This window comes from Branchiostoma lanceolatum, chromosome 8 (genome assembly GCF_035083965.1).
Source record: "Branchiostoma lanceolatum isolate klBraLanc5 chromosome 8, klBraLanc5.hap2, whole genome shotgun sequence".
In the NCBI taxonomy this organism is placed as follows: Eukaryota; Metazoa; Chordata; class Leptocardii; order Amphioxiformes; family Branchiostomatidae; genus Branchiostoma; species Branchiostoma lanceolatum.
In genome coordinates, this window is record NC_089729.1 from 9,840,271 (window position 1) to 9,857,750 (window position 17,480).

At 43.3% G+C, this 17,480-nt stretch overlaps 1 protein-coding gene across 5 annotated transcripts in view; it reads right to left on the reverse strand.

The window, feature by feature from the left end:
* Window positions 1–74: 74 nt before the first annotated feature.
* Window positions 75–17,480, reverse strand: part of LOC136440011 (uncharacterized) — a 33,292-nt gene continuing 15,886 nt past the window's right edge. For 4 of the 5 annotated variants that reach the window (XM_066435750.1, XM_066435751.1, XM_066435748.1 and 1 more), the window contains 9 exons: window positions 13,250–13,370; window positions 12,757–12,822; window positions 11,620–11,713; window positions 11,245–11,386; window positions 9,359–9,509; window positions 8,481–8,630; window positions 8,059–8,124; window positions 7,638–7,754; window positions 75–7,397 (listed from right to left, as the gene is read on the reverse strand). In XM_066435750.1, coding sequence (XP_066291847.1) covers window positions 1,553–7,397; window positions 7,638–7,754; window positions 8,059–8,124; window positions 8,481–8,630; window positions 9,359–9,509; window positions 11,245–11,386; window positions 11,620–11,713; window positions 12,757–12,822; window positions 13,250–13,370 — 6,752 coding nt within the window. In that variant the 3' untranslated portion in view covers window positions 75–1,552. The remainder of the gene's footprint in view (window positions 7,398–7,637; window positions 7,755–8,058; window positions 8,125–8,480; window positions 8,631–9,358; window positions 9,510–11,244; window positions 11,387–11,619; window positions 11,714–12,756; window positions 12,823–13,249; window positions 13,371–17,480) is intronic. The other variant, XM_066435752.1, reaches the window with a different exon arrangement.

Sequence of the window (17,480 nt, forward strand, 5' to 3'; positions counted from 1 at the left end):
ACCACAAACGATGGGCGCGTGTGGGCTTTACTATAACACAACACCTGGATAAATTGCGAATTAAAACCACAGAGTTACTGCATATAAAAATATTTTATTTGGAATGTAAGACCATGACACGATGGTTCCCAGCCCTTTGGCTTCGATGTTACTTTCACTCAATTGCCACATTATTGAAGACTGAACATAAGTGTAAGTGGGAACGCGCATTGCAACTTAACAAGGTGAATGAATGAACTGTTATAACATAAAACAAGGAATAATAATACTATAAAGGTTAACCAGAAGTCTAAACATATGAGCTAAATAATAAAAATGACGAAACTACGGCTTACCAGTACAGTTTGTCAACTTATTTTCATACAATCATCTGTTTCTCTAAAACTTTAGTTGAAGACAATTAGCGAGGGCAAAAGCCGTCCGAAATGGTGCAATCACCAGACTCTAAAGCATAGGTTCTTTAGTTGAGAACGTCCTGGCATTGCCATTGGCATATGCCGTTTCACTTTCCTTCGCAATAACAGAGCTAGTTGTGCTATAAACATGGCGACTGGACTGGATGAAAGCACATCGCGTGCGAACCAATGAAGCTGCAACTCGAGACGGTATCATCTGAGATGCTGCCAAGAACATACAATCCGATCACCTTAACTTTAAAACGTGACTAAGTATTTACAGAGGTCATGATATCTTACACTATGGCACAGCGGGATGATCACTTCTTTCTTTCAGTCGAAACTTGCATGCTAAACTGATTGACCAATTCAGATTTTCATTGCCTCACGACGTAAGACGAACGAAGCTGCGGTCATTAGTTACAAGTACTCCGAGAAAGACAGCAAAACACACAGCGAGCTGCCAAAGTCATAATACTCTTCCACAAATCCAAAAATACGGAGCTTATTGGTAAGATCTGATGTACGACTGACCGTAAGTCTATAAGTTACATGATATATCTCACTGTACATATTTTTAACAACAAACGTCGGCATATGATCAAAGAGTAGAAATGTAAACTTCTCTGGCTGACTGATAGATTGTAAACTTTCTCTAGAACATTCTAGTGTGTTGACTTATTATGGCTCTTCGTCTGACTTAAGTCAGTTTTAAGGAAGTGCTGGACCCCTGAGTGAGGACACAAAGTTCACATCTTGTCCTGCTTTTCCAGACATCAACGGCAACAGATGTTCAACAGCAACGTATTCATAAGGTACGGTGTTGCTGAATATTGCTCATCCACTCTTTGGTGTGAAGTAACTTTGTTCAATTCAGTTCAGTACAAATGTAATCTTCGTTTACGATCAATGTACTTTTAAAATCTCATGTTAAATCTAGCACTAAAATGTTATATATCATCTGACAAACAAAAGAATTTCAACTAAACATCCAATACACGGGTAATACATACTACCTACAGATAGAGAGAGCGTCTTCAAAGATTTCATCCAACGTCTTATCGGGTCTGCGTCGGGATGTCCAAACCGCCATTGGTCCGTATATGACATTATCTCGTTAACGTTTCTGGATGCGCTGTAATTTATTGAGATGTCAATCAGGTTGGCTGAGAGCGACTTCTTGTACAGCGCTGTTTCCTGGGATGGCGTCCAGTGTCAATTCTTTCAAGTATGACAATCGGAAACTTCTTCAGTTTCAACCCTCGCGGCAACTTGACACCATGCGGAATTTTACTTCTGTCTAGGATACGTTTCTTCGCGAGGACGTTCTGATATGTATCCTGTTTCTTACCACGCAATGCAGTTTTTAAAGGACCACTACTTTTTCCCTTCGTAGGTCGTCCTAACCAACGATGAAGTGCGTTTCTTTCTTTTGCAGTGTCGTCGCAACTGCTACTTCTCAGCATCTTCCCCCGTGGTCCCAAGCTCCTACAGCTCAGTTTTTCCTTTGCCGTTTTGTTTGATTTTCGTTGCTCAAAACTAACATTGCATCTAACGGTTTGCAACTCTTGCACCGTTACACTGGCTTGCGCACTTGCATCAACGGTCATAATTTCGAGGGAAACAAGACCATCCTTTCGAATACCTTCCCGATCTTTCCTAGCAGAACGAGGGTGGCTCTCTTCCACCCGAACTTTTCCTGGTCGTTTTCTCAGGGTGTCAACCGTTTTTCCTGCCGAATTCAACACCTTGCCGTTTTTACCATCGGTTGCTCTGATGCTGATTTGTTCCGAGTTCGCACGGGTGAGTTTGGTTCTCTGCTCTGCTTTGTTTACCTTATTAGGGCGAACCTCCTTTGGTATTTTTTCCAGAGCAACTTTACGATTCTCTTTGGCATTTCCGCTTGTGCGCTTTGTGCCAATGCCAGTCGCTGCTTTGGAATCGGACTCAGACATTTTCTTTGTTCTCTTCACTGCATCGTTGACATGTGCTTCAGCCTTTCGCTTCTTGTCTGGTCTGGAATCCTTTTTGTTTGTTGCTTTCTCATTAGAGCTGCTTGTTTGTGCATTGTTGCCGATATCTTCAGAAGAAGGTCTTGAAGGCTGCGCATCAGATCCACTGCTAGTGGTCTTTGTACTGCTGGAACTCTTCTCTGCTGCTTTGACCACATCAATGACAAGCCCTGCTACCACACATGCCACTGCAGTGGAGATCTCGCTATCAGTTTCCTTTGATGGTTGCTCTTTCCCATTTGGTGGGTGCTGCTCAGTTGAGTTAACTATCATTGGCATATCAAGCTGGCTCTGGTCACTAGCTGAGTATGGCTTCTCTACACTGGAAGACTCATCGTTGTCCGTTTGCTGGTCATTGTAGTTTCCACATTGGATGTCAGCAGTGTTGGCAAGACATACCACTGAAGCCAGATCATTGTCTTGAGTCGTACATTGGTTCTGGATACTTGAATTTTCATCTTCTATTTGGCTTTCATTTTCTTTGTCACAGCTGGCCTGTTCAAGGCATTTATCATCACTTTTATCATTAGTGTCATTTGATACATCGTCCACAACTGCAGTAATATCAGAGTTTGCCACTACAGAAGACCCTCCCGCGGGTTCTATCTCAGATTGATCGGGTTTAGTCGGTGCAACGTCCTCCAGTACAGCAGCTTCTGTATCACCTTGCGTGTGTTCTACTCCATTTTCCTCGCGGCTTTTGTTACTCTCCATGAAGTTTGCGTTCTCTGGGTCTGGTTCAGTGGCGGCGGTGTTTTCCAACACATTACTCTCCTTTTCATCTTGGGCGCATTCTGCGCCAATATGGTCATGGATTACATTGCTCTCATTGCAGTTTCCATTGGCTTGATGCGTCCCTTCAGATGACAATGCATTCTGGACTTCTAAGCCTACTCCATTTCTCTCAGGGCTCCCACTGAAGTTTGCATCGGATTGGTCAGTGCTATCAGACAATGGTGTATTCTCCTGAACATTTAAGGAAGTCTTCACAACATTTTCCCTGACGTCCCTTTTTGCTGGTTGGGGAACAGTCCTGCTTTCATCAACGTCACTCTCTATTGACTCGCAGGACATATTAAGGAGGGGTTCCACATCTGAGTTTTGTTGTGCATCTTCGGGTTGAGTGTCAGTCTCTAAGTTTTCTGTAGACGAAATCTGCTCAGCACTTGAGGAATCCTTTTCAGGTAAGTCATCTTGCCCTTGGTCTTCCTTGTTGGAAGAATTGTCATCGGGTTTGCTGTTAGATGTCTCCTCCTCCCCCTCCTCGCTATCACTGATAAGTACTATTTCATCAATCTCCAGGTCTCTTGGTGGAGAGGGCATGGTAGTGTCAAATGTGTACTCATCTTCTGACTCTGCTGACTGCGTCTCCTCTTCCTGTCTGCACGGAGCGGGGACGAAGGTGACGTGAACAGGAACGGGGCCCTTGTCCTGGGCACTGACCGCTGCTTGCATCTGCTGGTTCAGGATGTCTGCATTCAACGCATTATCAACATGGCCTCCCGTTTGTTGTCCTACTGTTCCCAATGTACCTCCTGAAGACAATGCCAATCCCTGGGCTCCTTGACCAGCAATGCTGTGTAAGCTACTGCTTACACTCACAGGATGCACAGCCTGCAGAGTCTCAGAAGACACCACAAAGGGTTGTGGGGAGGGTCGGTGGTGGACTACGGACATTGGAACTACTCCGCCATTGACAAGATTCTGGTGAACATTTGGTATGAAGACATGGACTGGCTCTGACGTTGTGGGGAATCTTGGAATCTGTGCAATGCTCACCGGCATGCTTACTCCCATTGCTGCATTTGGGAATAAAGTGGTAGACAACCCTACTGCACTGCTACTGGCTGGCTGCAACTGTACAGGTGCTAGTTCTGGGGTACTTGTCCTTGCTGCCGGAGCAATCTGGCTTTGGATATTCTGTAGCTGCTGCTGTCCCCCATATTGCTGTATTGTCGGTCTAACACCCAACACTGCTGTGGTAGAACACTGTTGAGGGGCAACCTGGCCTCCAGGCTGCACTGGTTGACTCTGTGACACATTCACAGCTGCTGACGAGCTGCCACCTGAAGGATGCATGTTGGGATGCTGTGGGATGCCACTCAAAATCTGACCAGTTGACAGCTGTTGAAGGTCTAAGGAGTACCTAAATGGCTGGGTCAACTGGTATGGGTTCATGTGGGGCATGGTCTGTCCTGCAGTGGAAGATGTGCCCAAGGAATTCACAAAGTTCACCATTCTGTCCAGGGGTCGCCCAGAGTTTGTCATGTTTTGGCTGCCTGATGATTGCGGTGGCAAAGGTTGAGTTGCTGTTGTGTCAGTGTTCTGCAGTGATCTTAAGTAGCTTTCATACTGTGGCGGTGGTAGCCTGGAGTGAGGTGGTACCAAAGGCACTTGGTCTGCTTGAGGATGATTACCTGAATCACTGACGAGTGGAGGAGGAAATCTCAGGATTGCTTGCCTCGACCCAGCACTACTGAGAATGGTAGAATTTCCGATGGTCTCAATGCCAGAAATGGGTCTCTGATTACTGCCTGTCAGTGGAGGCACTGCTGAAGTTGTAGCCATCTGCTGGCTTTCCAGAAGGGAAGGCTGAGAGGAAATGTTGGCCATCTGCATTCGACTAGCTACCATGTGCAGCGCTTGACTTGCACAGTTACTCACTGGGTTATAATGCTGCACCATTCCATTCACTGCCAATGTGTCTTGTTGAGCATACCTTGCATCTGCAGTTTGGTTGCTGACCTGTAAGCTTCCAGGACTTCCACCATTCGATGTATCTGGATGCGAAGCTTCACCATTCACCATTGACTTTGGCTGAATAGGGCAATTATACTGCAGGATCTCTTCCAGTGACATGCTCTTCATATCCTTCACGCCATTTCCAGGTGCCCTGACGTTGTTATTGGACTCCTTGAGACTTGGTTGCATTGACATAATATTATCAACTCCAGCCTTGAACACTGCAGCAGGAGCATTGGACAGCTGGGACAGATGGCTGGCTGGTCCTTGTTCACCGGGGGAGGACACGCTGGTAGCAACTGGCGATACAGGCCCGGGGCTTATCGTCTTCTTGAAGGTTAACTTTGTTGGCCCCGATGACTGGACACTCCATTCAGACATCGATCGGACATATTTTCCCTCCCATTCCTGCAGCATCCACCCCGGTATGATGTCTGCGGCCAACTCTGGGCAGTTCTGGATCTCCTTCACAAGGCCTCTCTTTGTTGAGATGGCGGAAACAAGGAAGCTCAGGTGAACTTGGTACTCCAGATTCTTTCCAGCCTGCTTCAGGACAGCTGCAACTCTCTTCAGCCAGGACACTATGGAGACTCTCTGGGCTTGTTTCACCATATGAAATGACGTCAGTGCTTTCCCAAGCTTCTTCATGGCATGTGCCAGGATGTGTTCAAGTCTGTCTGGGCAAAGTGAGCCAACCGACTTCCATATCTGGTTCAAAGAGATGAGAGGTATGTCATAATTGCAGTTTTGGCACAGTAAGGGGCTGTAACTTTCGTCCCTCAACCAGTCTTTGATGCTGTCACACATTTGCATTGCTGTGTCTTTGTCAATCTCAAGGAGCTGCCCTGCTAGCTTCTCTACCAAGACTGACACAGTAGGAACATAGTCGTAGGCAGTCTTGGTGCTAGCGTGGCCAGCACGGTTTGCATGTAGCATTCGTACTACTATATCGACCTCCCCCTTCTTGACACAAGTTGAGAAACAGGAGACCAGGGCAGCTTCCATCTTTTCTTGTGGAAGAAGTCGAATCATCCCATCTAGAACTTTCGGCCACTCCTTGGCATACAGATCTCTCAAGGCAGCTACGGATGCCTCATTTGGGTCGTTGAAGAAGGACAACTTCACGATGTTGCTGAGCAACGTTGTCTTGTCTGCAGCTTTCGCCATTGGGAATACTTGGTTTGCAAAAACTGCTAGTAGCCTATTATTTACTCTTGCCGATGGGACTGACACCAGGTTTGAAGTGTAGAAACGAAGACAGCCAAAGATGGTAGGGGAGTCAACCGGGGTTATATTCAGCATATCTTCGATGAGGACAGCGGCCACTGGCTGAGGTGCACTCATTAGAATATTGGACCATGTCGTGTCCCTAAGCCTTGACACGCCATACGTAGGGAGGTACCTTTTCCGAAGCCACTGACATAAGTGAGTGGATGCAAACACACTGGGCAATGTGCAGCTGTTCAGGGAGCACTCAAACGCCCAGAATTTCGTGCCGAAGGCTGCAACAACTCTAGCAAGGTACGCGTCATGTCTGTGGGCAAATAGAGGGTATAGGACCGCTTCACTGGCCGTCACAACTAGCTTCGACAGAACTTCAGACTCTTTCAAAGCAGATACTGTAAGCAGACCCTTCTGGGATGCTTGTATGAGTGATCTTGCCCTGTTGCATGCCGCCTCGTCATGACTGGGAGACTGGATACCGGATGTGTTGTTGGCTGCCCATCGCACAAACCATATTAGGAACTCCAAGTTCAACTGTACTCCCACATTCATGGTCAATGCTACCAAGCAGGCCCACAGGATCTTGTGCGCCGGTAAGCCCTTGACACCGCACAAGTTTGTACTGAGGGACTTCATCAGTTCTAGAAAGGCTGCTCCGTCCATTTTTGCAATGACAGAATCACAGATATGCTTAGCGTCTACCGGTCCTGAAGCTAATGCCATGAAGGCCTCATTGAAGGCGCCACATCTTGCATACAGTTGAGGCACTTGTTGCTGCAACTGCGCAAACTCCGCCCTCTCTTGACTTAACGACAGGCCAGCCAGGTTGTGCGCCGGGATGTTCACACATTTCAGGTAGCGCACGGCCTGCCGGTAGTTCCCGTCCTGTTTCAGTCTCTCCACCCGCCTCTTGATGACCATGCAGTGCTCTAAAAGAACGTCGTTACCCTTTCGGCCGGTGAGATTTGCCCCAGTCAGCACCAGTGACAGGAGACGGTCCTCCCACTGTCTTACGGACAGAGCCCTGAAGAAGAAGATCAAGTTTAAGTAAGAGCAATGACTGTCTTCTTATTGTTATCCTTTCATCTATCTTAATTAGAGAGCAATGACTAACACACGCCTCATAAGATAATTGAAAAGCATCTATTGTCCTCTAGATGTAAATCAAAGAAGTCTCATCTAAGAAATGTTGTATTGCCATAAACCAGCGAGAGGGAAGTCTGAATGGTTGAATATTGACACTATCATAAATTAAGAGTCATACCAAGGATGTCGGACTCCCTCCCTGTTAAGCATTTCAGTGAGGTTGACAATGACTGCTTTCCGTAGCGCTGGGGTCGTCTTGACAAGCACGAAGATATCCATCAACAGCTCATCGATTCTACAAAGACACAGAAATCAACATATATATCATCATACTGTTCCCTTCTGAACATGTGTTTAAAATTTACTTAACCTAGAGACTTTGCACGGTACTGCATTTTCTTGGCAGCCATCCAAACCTCATCTTAACATCACAAACTAATTGCTATGACTCAGTGAGTTTAATTGTACATATTACAACTGGTTTACCTTAACTTAAATCTTCCATTGGATGACTTTCAATACAGATAATGGTCTTTCCACATAGATCATTACTCCTGAAGACTTCTACAAAATCATCTTGTCCAAATCGCTGTACTTACTCTTTCATGATTTCATTCCTTGACTGGTAGAACTTGGTCTCCCAGACCTTGTAGCCCACGTTACGACTGGAAACAAAAAGAGACATGGAACATTAAGCAGTTGTTCTTTTACTCTTCATAGCAACCACGGGAATGAGACATTGTAATATTTGACAAATGTGACTGCTCCTTGAGTTAGCTTGAAACAGAGACAGGGGCGCCACAAAGGTTCTGCAACTTATGAATATGATCCATGGCTCACAGAGTCACATTTTTTATCTACAGAAATAGTGGATTGCTAATATTTTCACAAAGACTGGATTTAGACAGTCAAAAGTTTAGGATGAGTCCAATTTTTGTGTTGCAAATTCCAGTTTAGCTATGCTTCAGAAATAAGTATTAAGTTAACCACGGGAAAATTCCTATAAGAAGGACACACTCACTTTGGCCTGGTGTTCGGTGGGGACTTCTCCAGGACCAGGACATGGATGAGGGAGTCCAGCATGACCATGCCGGCATCACCTCTCCCCACCTGGCTCTGAGCCTTGGCCTCCTTCACGGCATCAAGCAGCTTCTGCCTCACAAGGGAGTAGCTGCAAAAGTTATTCATGATTACTGACAACAGAGTCATTTTCCATTTCATTTATCTATTTAACCAGCAGACACATTCAGGCCTATTCATCTGTTTTTCAGGCTCCCTGGATACAAATACAATACACAGACAATAGCGTGCGTTTGCTTATACCTTCCTTCTTCCATACCTGGTACGATATTCATCTTCACATACAAAACCTTTAGTGGATGTATGTTATGTCAGTTTGCATTCTCTTACATATGCCAATTGGAATGATGCAATAGTGCATATCTGAACAATTGCACCAGCTCAACCAGCCTCTGGTTAAATCTCAGCCTGGGGACAAACTTGAACCTGGGCTTGAAAACATTTTTTTCAAAGCTTAAGATGACAGACTTAATGTTGAAAATCAACAACATGGCCTCCAAACCAACGAGTAGAAGGGATCTAAAGAAATCTAAAGCTGGAGGCAGGCCTGTTTCAAGGTCAATTAGCTTGAAGTATCTGGGTGAGCGCTGTCTCCAGCTCTTAATCTTTTTCCATCCCACTCAATGTTTGGGAGCCAGTGTGTTGAATTTTCCTTGTTAAATTTGTCATTTTAAGCTTTCGAAGATACATTTTCATCAATTTCATGTCATAAAGTTCAGATTTGGGGACAGACAAGGTAAAAAAAATTTCTGTCCCAACAAGCAAATTTCTGTCCCGGGACGGAGTCCTGGAGACAGCCCTGATCTGGGTACAGCTTACTCGTATTGTTCCACTGTGTGATGGGCCTTGCACACTTCACACCAGCTGGTCCCCGCCACCAGCTGATGGCAGGTACACAGGCACGGCGTGCCCTTCCTGAAGGTCACATACTCCTCCTGGATACCCTTTACCAGCTCATCTGTTCTCCTTACTGCAAAAATGCAACAGGAGAAAAACATTAGAACATCACACTTTACATGTATGTACCATATATTATAACCATGCAACAATGCTTTTCTGCAATACTACTATTACAATTTCTACTATTCTATCAAGAAAATCATACCCTCTTATTTCATATCCACTGATGTTAGGATACAATTTTTATATACAAAACATATGTTCTCTAAACAAGCAAACAGTATACATCCAACACACACAAATATGTAATATGTCTTCTTTTTATGAAAACACTTAGAAAAGTTAAGTTTTAAAAGCTTCTAACTTTTCATTAAAAGCACCTTCCGAAAAAGTATATACAGTCAAACCTGCCCAAGGCGACCACCCGGCGGACCGAGCAAAAACGGTCGCGATGGACAGGTGGTCGCCATGAAGAGGATTCCACTCACATGTTTCCAGGTCAAGGTTTTCAAATACAGTACATAAATGGATGACAAATTATGTGAATTTAGACAGCGAGACCCCCACCAGGTTCAATTCTCATTGACAGAAAGATTCTACAAAAATTACGTTTTCCGTTATCGTTGTAAATTGTATATCGCTAACGTTACATCGTGTACAAATTTTCGTCTACAAAACAATGGTCGCCTCGATGATCTCGCAGCGATCTCCCCGGCGTACACACACACACACACATCATCGAAGTTTTAGGCCTAAGACAAATCCCTAGAAAACACCTGCTGGCCCCAGCCTTTTTTAGGACGCCGGCCGCTGGATAAAAGGGTCAAAAAGTTTTCGATCTGACAACTAAAGATGAAAACGGAACGGTCATAGTGATTTCGTCGCGCCACGCCGCCTAGCTCTGTGCGACCGCATCGAAAGGTATGGGTCAGTGCAGCAGAACGCACAGCGTCCAATAAAGGTTTGTGAGATTCATGAAAATAAAAAGAAAATAAGGATATTAGTTTTCATCGATGACTAGAGTATTTGTTAATGTTCATACACAAAAGCATCGTGTTTTAGAAAGGTCAGCGGTACGCCAAATCCGGGCCGCGCCAAAATGCCCAAATCCAAGATGGCGTCGGGACCAAGGACAACATTTTTCGCCCGATGTTTTGCCCGCCACGAAGTCATTTTTGGGCGGAATTTAGTAAGACACAGACACATTTTTATTGAAAATACAAGAAATAGATAGTAATTTCTGTGAAATCTGACTTTTTGACGCCATGCACTACGTATTCGTTTTGAAAATTGAGTTTAAACCGAACTGAGTTTGCGGTAAACTATAAGATTACGCAAGGAGATTACGATTGGCACAACAACATCACAAACATTTTTCTTTACAATGTTTATAGGGGGAAAGTTTTATTAAAACACTTCATGGAGGAATCGATGCTATGACACTGCTATTCCATATATTTTTGTCCTTATTTTGTCCTTTAAAGTCTTGAAAACATTTCCGTGAAATCCGACAGCAAAATCATCCGATGTCACCACACGCTTGAAAATTAGGCGGCCGCCATGGGCAGGGATTGTGCTCTGTGCGGTCCCAATTCGTGGCGGTCGCGGTCGCGTTGGACGGGTGGTCGCCATGGGCAGGCAGCTTAATGCTTGTGCCTATGGGGAAAATTTTCGGGACCGAGAAAAAGCGGTCGCCATGGCCAGGTGGTCGCGTTGAAAAGGTGGTCGCCTAGGCAGGTTTGACTGTAAGTATAATTATTTTTCAGAGATTTTCAAAGGAGAAAAGAAATGAAGAATTCCCGTACCTGCATCCCGAACTTCTTGAGTCATTTGTTCCACTGTGAGTCTGGAGAGGAGAGGGCTGGGCTTGGATGTCTGCTGCGCCAGCCAAGACGGACACTTGTACGCGTTACAATGGGCACCTGCCGGGTTTGTCCACTGCTGACACTGCACAGAAAATCAAACAGGGTGACTATCAAATTCTGTAAATCGTCCAATATTTGCTGTGGCGCTCGCTACAAACTCCTCACACCGCCAACATTGTCTTGCATTGTGTTACTATCATTGTTTTAGCTGCAAACTTACAACACTATGCCTACTTTCCTCTCCCACTGTGAAATTAAGTCTCAGCACACATAAAATGATTCATAGGTTTCTGTCCAAATAAAGCTTTTACTCACCTGATCAGCTGGCACATCACACATGAAACAGTAGCACTTCTCACAGTACTTGGCATTGTTCTCCACTGGCCCTATTGTTGTGAGGTCCACCTCCCTGGAGAATGAGACAAGCACTTTTATGAATCTAATCAGGTCATACAACAACACTGGACCCAGGGCAAGCTTGTGTGTAGTTGGAAGTGGGCCATCATCATGTGCCTTTGTTTATCAATCCTGACATCCGTCCTTAGGTTTGGTTTAGGAAATGTGTTACTGTAAATGCATTTAGGTTTGCAGTGGTTCGACATTTGAGGTTTTCCAGGTCACCTCTTCACTGCGAACTCAAAACCCCCACGAAAATGCTTGTTCTGTCTTCTGCCCATAACCCCCTTGTGTTTCAACCGCGAACTAAAAACCCACCACATACACTCCATTTTCTTCTACCACAAAATCAAATCACCGCGACCTTAAATGCATTTACAGTAATCGTCAATCCTCAGTGTGATAAATTTGTCTATTTCACTTTGTGGCAAAAGTGGTTATTTTCTATCTACAAACTATGAATTGTGAAGCATTTTCTCAAAATTCATCTTTTCTAAAACAGGTGAAATTTAACTGAATGCTTCTTAGCACGAAGGTGTGACAAACAGATGATGGCCACTTACAATCACAGATCAACATTTTTGCACCATGAAATGCTGAAGACTTTGAGCTTGACAAGACCTGAAGAATCACCGCAGAGTGACACTATAATGTAATCTGAAGGGAAGACTTGAAAGTAAAGCAGGAAACCCCAGACAAGCACCTGAAACAAAGAGGCCACAAACAAACAAACTAACTGAGCTGTTCCAAATTGTTTCCTTGGTGTGGATTTGGTGGATTGGTATTAATTCCCACTTAGAACTGAATTTGAACCATTCATACCAAAATTCGGCAAATCAAGACCAATCCTGTGCCTGGCTGAATCCTGATTCATGAATCCTGGTATGAACAGGGTTTTAGACTGACAGATAGATCCAAGACACAAATCTTTCTACCTTGTCTAAAAACAACATATTGGAACAGCCCTTGGTAAGCCACAGCAACCAAGTGTATGGAGGGTTAATAAGAGAGCACCAACAGTAATCCCACACACGTAAACCATTCTTCACTCGTCACCTGCTCTGAAGAGATTTCCATTTGCCGTATCCCCAAGACTTCCCAAGCTTTTGAATTCCTATTTGTCTGTAAAGCAGTGAAAGTTGATATTCCTTAATGTTGCTTAGTGTTAGTGATAGCACTTAGAATTGGATGGGTTTGTATCTTAGTCTGTTAATGGCTACAAATAGTTGTGGCTTGAACAGTAATAAATTGTTTTAGAGATACAGGCATTTCTGCATCCTGTACTGGGTTAGTAAGCCTTTGTGCATTTTTGTTGCCAGCATTATTGCCACCTGTGAAATGCTAAAACAGTTTGTAGTTTGGTTCATTACTTAATAAATTCTACTACAGTGCTGCAGGTAAAATTTGTCTGGTGCATGTAGTTTCGCATATTAGCTGTACTTGTGCAAGCATGCAGAAAAAGGACTTAAATACTTTGAACCCTGAAATGGCTTCCAAGTCATGATACTGTATTACAAGAAATCACGCCATTGCTAGACAAAGAACTCACTTGAAGCTGTGTATCTTGCAGTCACCCCGAGCATGTGGATAGTGCGCTGTCTCTGGCAGGGACACAAAGGTCACCAACAGGTCATCCTCGTCAGCTGACATCGTGCTACCCTGAAGATTACCTGGGACAGAAAGGGAAAAACATCATGACACGTTGTAGGGTGCTATTTCACTGCTTCAAGGCTAATTTTCCTGCCTTGAAGGTCACCTGCAACTGAAATAAATAAATTCAAAAAACAGTACAGGCTGATGTTTCACTGTCTTACGAACTAAAGCCATTGTGCAGCATTGAAAACAACCTGCAACAAAAAGGAAAGGATGCATGAAACAATTTGTGTGCCACTGTTTCTCTGTCTCACCGAGAGATTTTAACCTCCTTGGTCTCAAATGCTAGACTTCAGTGAGGACAGTGCATTGGTGTCAAAGACTGTGTACATGTATGTCATTGTCCTTAACAGACCCTTCTGGAGTGTTTTGACTTCTATAATAATAGCTAACTCTAACCATGAATTCAGCAGAAGAGAAGCAAATTATCAAAAACTGGGGAAAATGTCAATAACAAACATTGGTTTATTTCTTCATGAAATCTCATCAATATGAAACCGAAGGTTTATCGTCTGTTGTTCCCATCTCGAGGGTTAGACATAGGTGCACATAGATGTAACATGGCTTTAATCTAGTGGAAACAGGCTTATATGCTGAGGCAATTAAAGGATATGAAAAATTCATTCATTACGTGCAAAGTAGGTCAAGGATGCATGTTGAAAACCATTTATAAAGAATTGTTTTTGTTATGTAAATACAAGTTTAACATTCACACAAACTGACAAAGCAATTAATTCCTAGCCTGTACACTCACACAAAGCAATCAATTCCTGAATCCTAGCTTGTGGAGTCAGATGGTGTCAATGTCATGCTGTCCTAAATCCATTTTGTGAATTCCCATAGGCAACATTTTTACAGCAAGCTTCTTATAATTTTCACCAAGTGCAGCAACGACCACAACCAGTCAATGATGCTATGGCAGCCAAAGAAACAGACGGTACTTAGTGTACTTTCACTAAACCTGAGCCAGTAGTGAAACATAATAGCCAGACTGTAGTTCCCTGCACACAGCTAGTTTTGTCTGTGATGCTGCTTTGGGTAACAACATTCCTGCCAGACCAGACTGTACAGGGGTTTTATCAGGGTGGGGAAATCACAGTTTGTGCCTAAAAATTGTGAGAAATCTACGGGCCTGGAGTCATGCCCCTTCGTGATTCCTAAAAATTTCAAACCGTCTGAATGCTGTTTCCCGCCTTTTTAGAGCCAACTTTCAACTCTTAAGTATGGCAATCCACACCGCAAAATATTGATGCTCTTATGCTATAGATGTAGATGTTCCAACAAAAATATCTAGAATGCCCCTATAGACACAGTTGAAGACGGCCTCCACAGAAAAAGACGTCCAAAACGCCAAAACATCAGTCCAGTGGGAATGTCCGCTATCAACATCAACCCCATCCCTTCTACAAACGTTTCCATTGCCGGGACTGTTTACATTGGCTCCTAAGGAACATTACAATCTAACCTGTGAGCTTGATAGCGTAGACAGTCCATGCAGCTAGATTGTAAACTTGAGAAACTGCCCCTCATGCAGACAGCTTCTTTCCTGTCACTTCAAGAACCCAGGGAAACAAAACCACAGTGTTCCCACAGCTGTCTCCTACCCACAATGCCATGCAGCCTAATGATGCTGATGTCTCATGCACTTGTCAATACAGATCCTGAGGGGGGAAGGGGATTACCATACGGTTTCATGGCTACCATGTTGCCCTGGGGTCATCTGTCTGAACCTGTCAGTGCTCAATCATTCAACAGCCTTTTATTATGTCCAATGGCCCTGTGGTTAAGGAAATTCTTTTCAGGTCGAGTGGAAGGTCAAGGTCACTGCTTGTAATGGATAGAACCATATGCAGGATACAACATGTTTCTTGACCTTGGAGTGGCTTGGTTGCCAGCATAATAGTTTCTTGGGAAGGCTGTGGTTGCTATTTGGTGAACTCATCTGTCTGGAGGACTACAGCACAGAAGTGTGTATGTGACCTGTCTGTCAATAGCTAGGGTAAGCTACTTTAGGCGTTAGCCTTGCCTTTACTTTGGACTCTCAAGGGTCTCTAACCACCAAACAGGCAGCTGAACGCTCCTGCATCTGGTTTGAATTAGGCTGACCAGGACCACATTGGTTGTCCTAAAAAAACCTGAATCTCGAAAAAATAATGATTCGGACACTGATGCTAACAGAAATTATTACAGATAACAGGGACTAGGATTGGCTACTTTTGTTATGTTAATGCCTAATTTAAGTAGAAAATATGAATTCTTCAATGTAAACCCTACCCTTTCAACACTTTTCCATATGGTAAACTCATTGGGTTATCTTCTCATATTACAGTTAATGTAGGTCATCTTGATTTACTGTAAGTTCTCAAATATTGTGCTCTACTCCTTTCAATAGCAGTATCATGGTACAGCTGCATATTAAAAACATACAAATTACATAGGAGTGGATATGGAAATCTTAACAAACAAACATGTGTTAATGACATAGATTTTAGTTAATAGTGCTTTTTAAAAGGGGACAGCTGCTAGCCACACAGGCAAATGTACAGTAGATCCTAAGCACACAGCAAGTGACCCATAAACAAGTATGAAACATCCCCATAGACTTCAGGTCCTAAACCATACCACATGTGGAGGAGAGAATATAGAATCTTCAAATTCAAAACAATGCAGAATCTTGGTAAAGTAGAAAACCATTTCTAGATGTTTTGATAAACTTGCCTTGAACAGAAAAACTGATGACAATCACTGGTTGAACAGGTCAACTCAAATGCTCTAGGCAAAGTATAATGTGTTTTCAATAGCTTGTTGTACAGTGCCACTTCCCTATGGCTTTCATTGTAGCATAGTGTAAAATAGAAAATTTGACTGCTTAACTTTGGTAAATTTGCATCTTTTGATATCTACATGAATTAAAAATTCATAATTTTCAATATTCCTGATCACAATCGGATAAGTTCTACTCAAGTAAATAAGTATATCCTCAACAATTTTTGAATGTACATTATTCAGTTCAATTACCTAGCCAAAATTTAGTCTCTTCAAATACAGTACTGAATTAGAGAAATTTCTAACACTAAATTTTTCCGATCATCAACATCTCAGAGAAGGGCACTGGCACCTGCTGGAGACCTGAAGGGACATCCATAATTACCTTCATAGTCATACTTAATATGCACCAAATTTCACTAGCCTGAAGATACTACCTTTGTGCTGTAATAAGGTAAGGCTTTCTCAGAAAGGGAAAGGGAACACAACTTATTGAATGGCATGAAATGCATAACAATGACGTCAAATGGACCTACGCTTTTGTAAAAAAAATCAGTACAGGACAAAAAGTCCCAGTCAGTAATAATTCTAGTTATATAATACCATACACCATTATGCTCAGAAAAGTTAGATTATAGGTTTTTGACACCATGGTTCTTTACATAATTCCATCTATGAGAACTGATGCAAGAGCTGTGAAACCAGAACAGAATGTTGTTCAAGTGAAGCATAGAATTTGATGGTCTTCAGGGATAAGGCACCAGCCCACCTCCTCCCACTAGGAAAACAGTCATCACATATTTTTGTAATCAATTAGTTACAGTATGGTTCTCGCCCCAACATTAGACAAAGGAGCATCTTTTCCAACAATTACACTGTCATATCGTATGCGGTATTATGGTCTGAACATATTATCAATTCAAGAGGATCAGAAGACTGATTGAAAGCTTTATTTGATGTGATTGGGATTGCCACAAATACAATATACGTGGGACACAGGCAGCTAGCTATTGCTGGTGTTGGTAAGAGCTCGACTTTGTGTATGGAAATAGTGTATAAGATTTACTCGTCACAGATGAACTTTCATTCAGATACAAGACTACATATCTATTGGATCTTCTGATTTGAAAACTACAGTCAAACCTTATCAGACAACCACCTGGTGTAGGCAACCACCTGGTGTAGGCAACCACCTGGTGTAGGCAACCACTTGTTGTAGGCACCAAGCTCTAGTCACAAGCCTCACATTATTAACCCTTGTCCTGCTGTCGTTTTTTACAGGCTTGACTATATTCTCAAAATGATCAACCAAATTCTGTAGCCTGGAGAAAATGGCTTGATCATTAACAAATTAAAGTTAA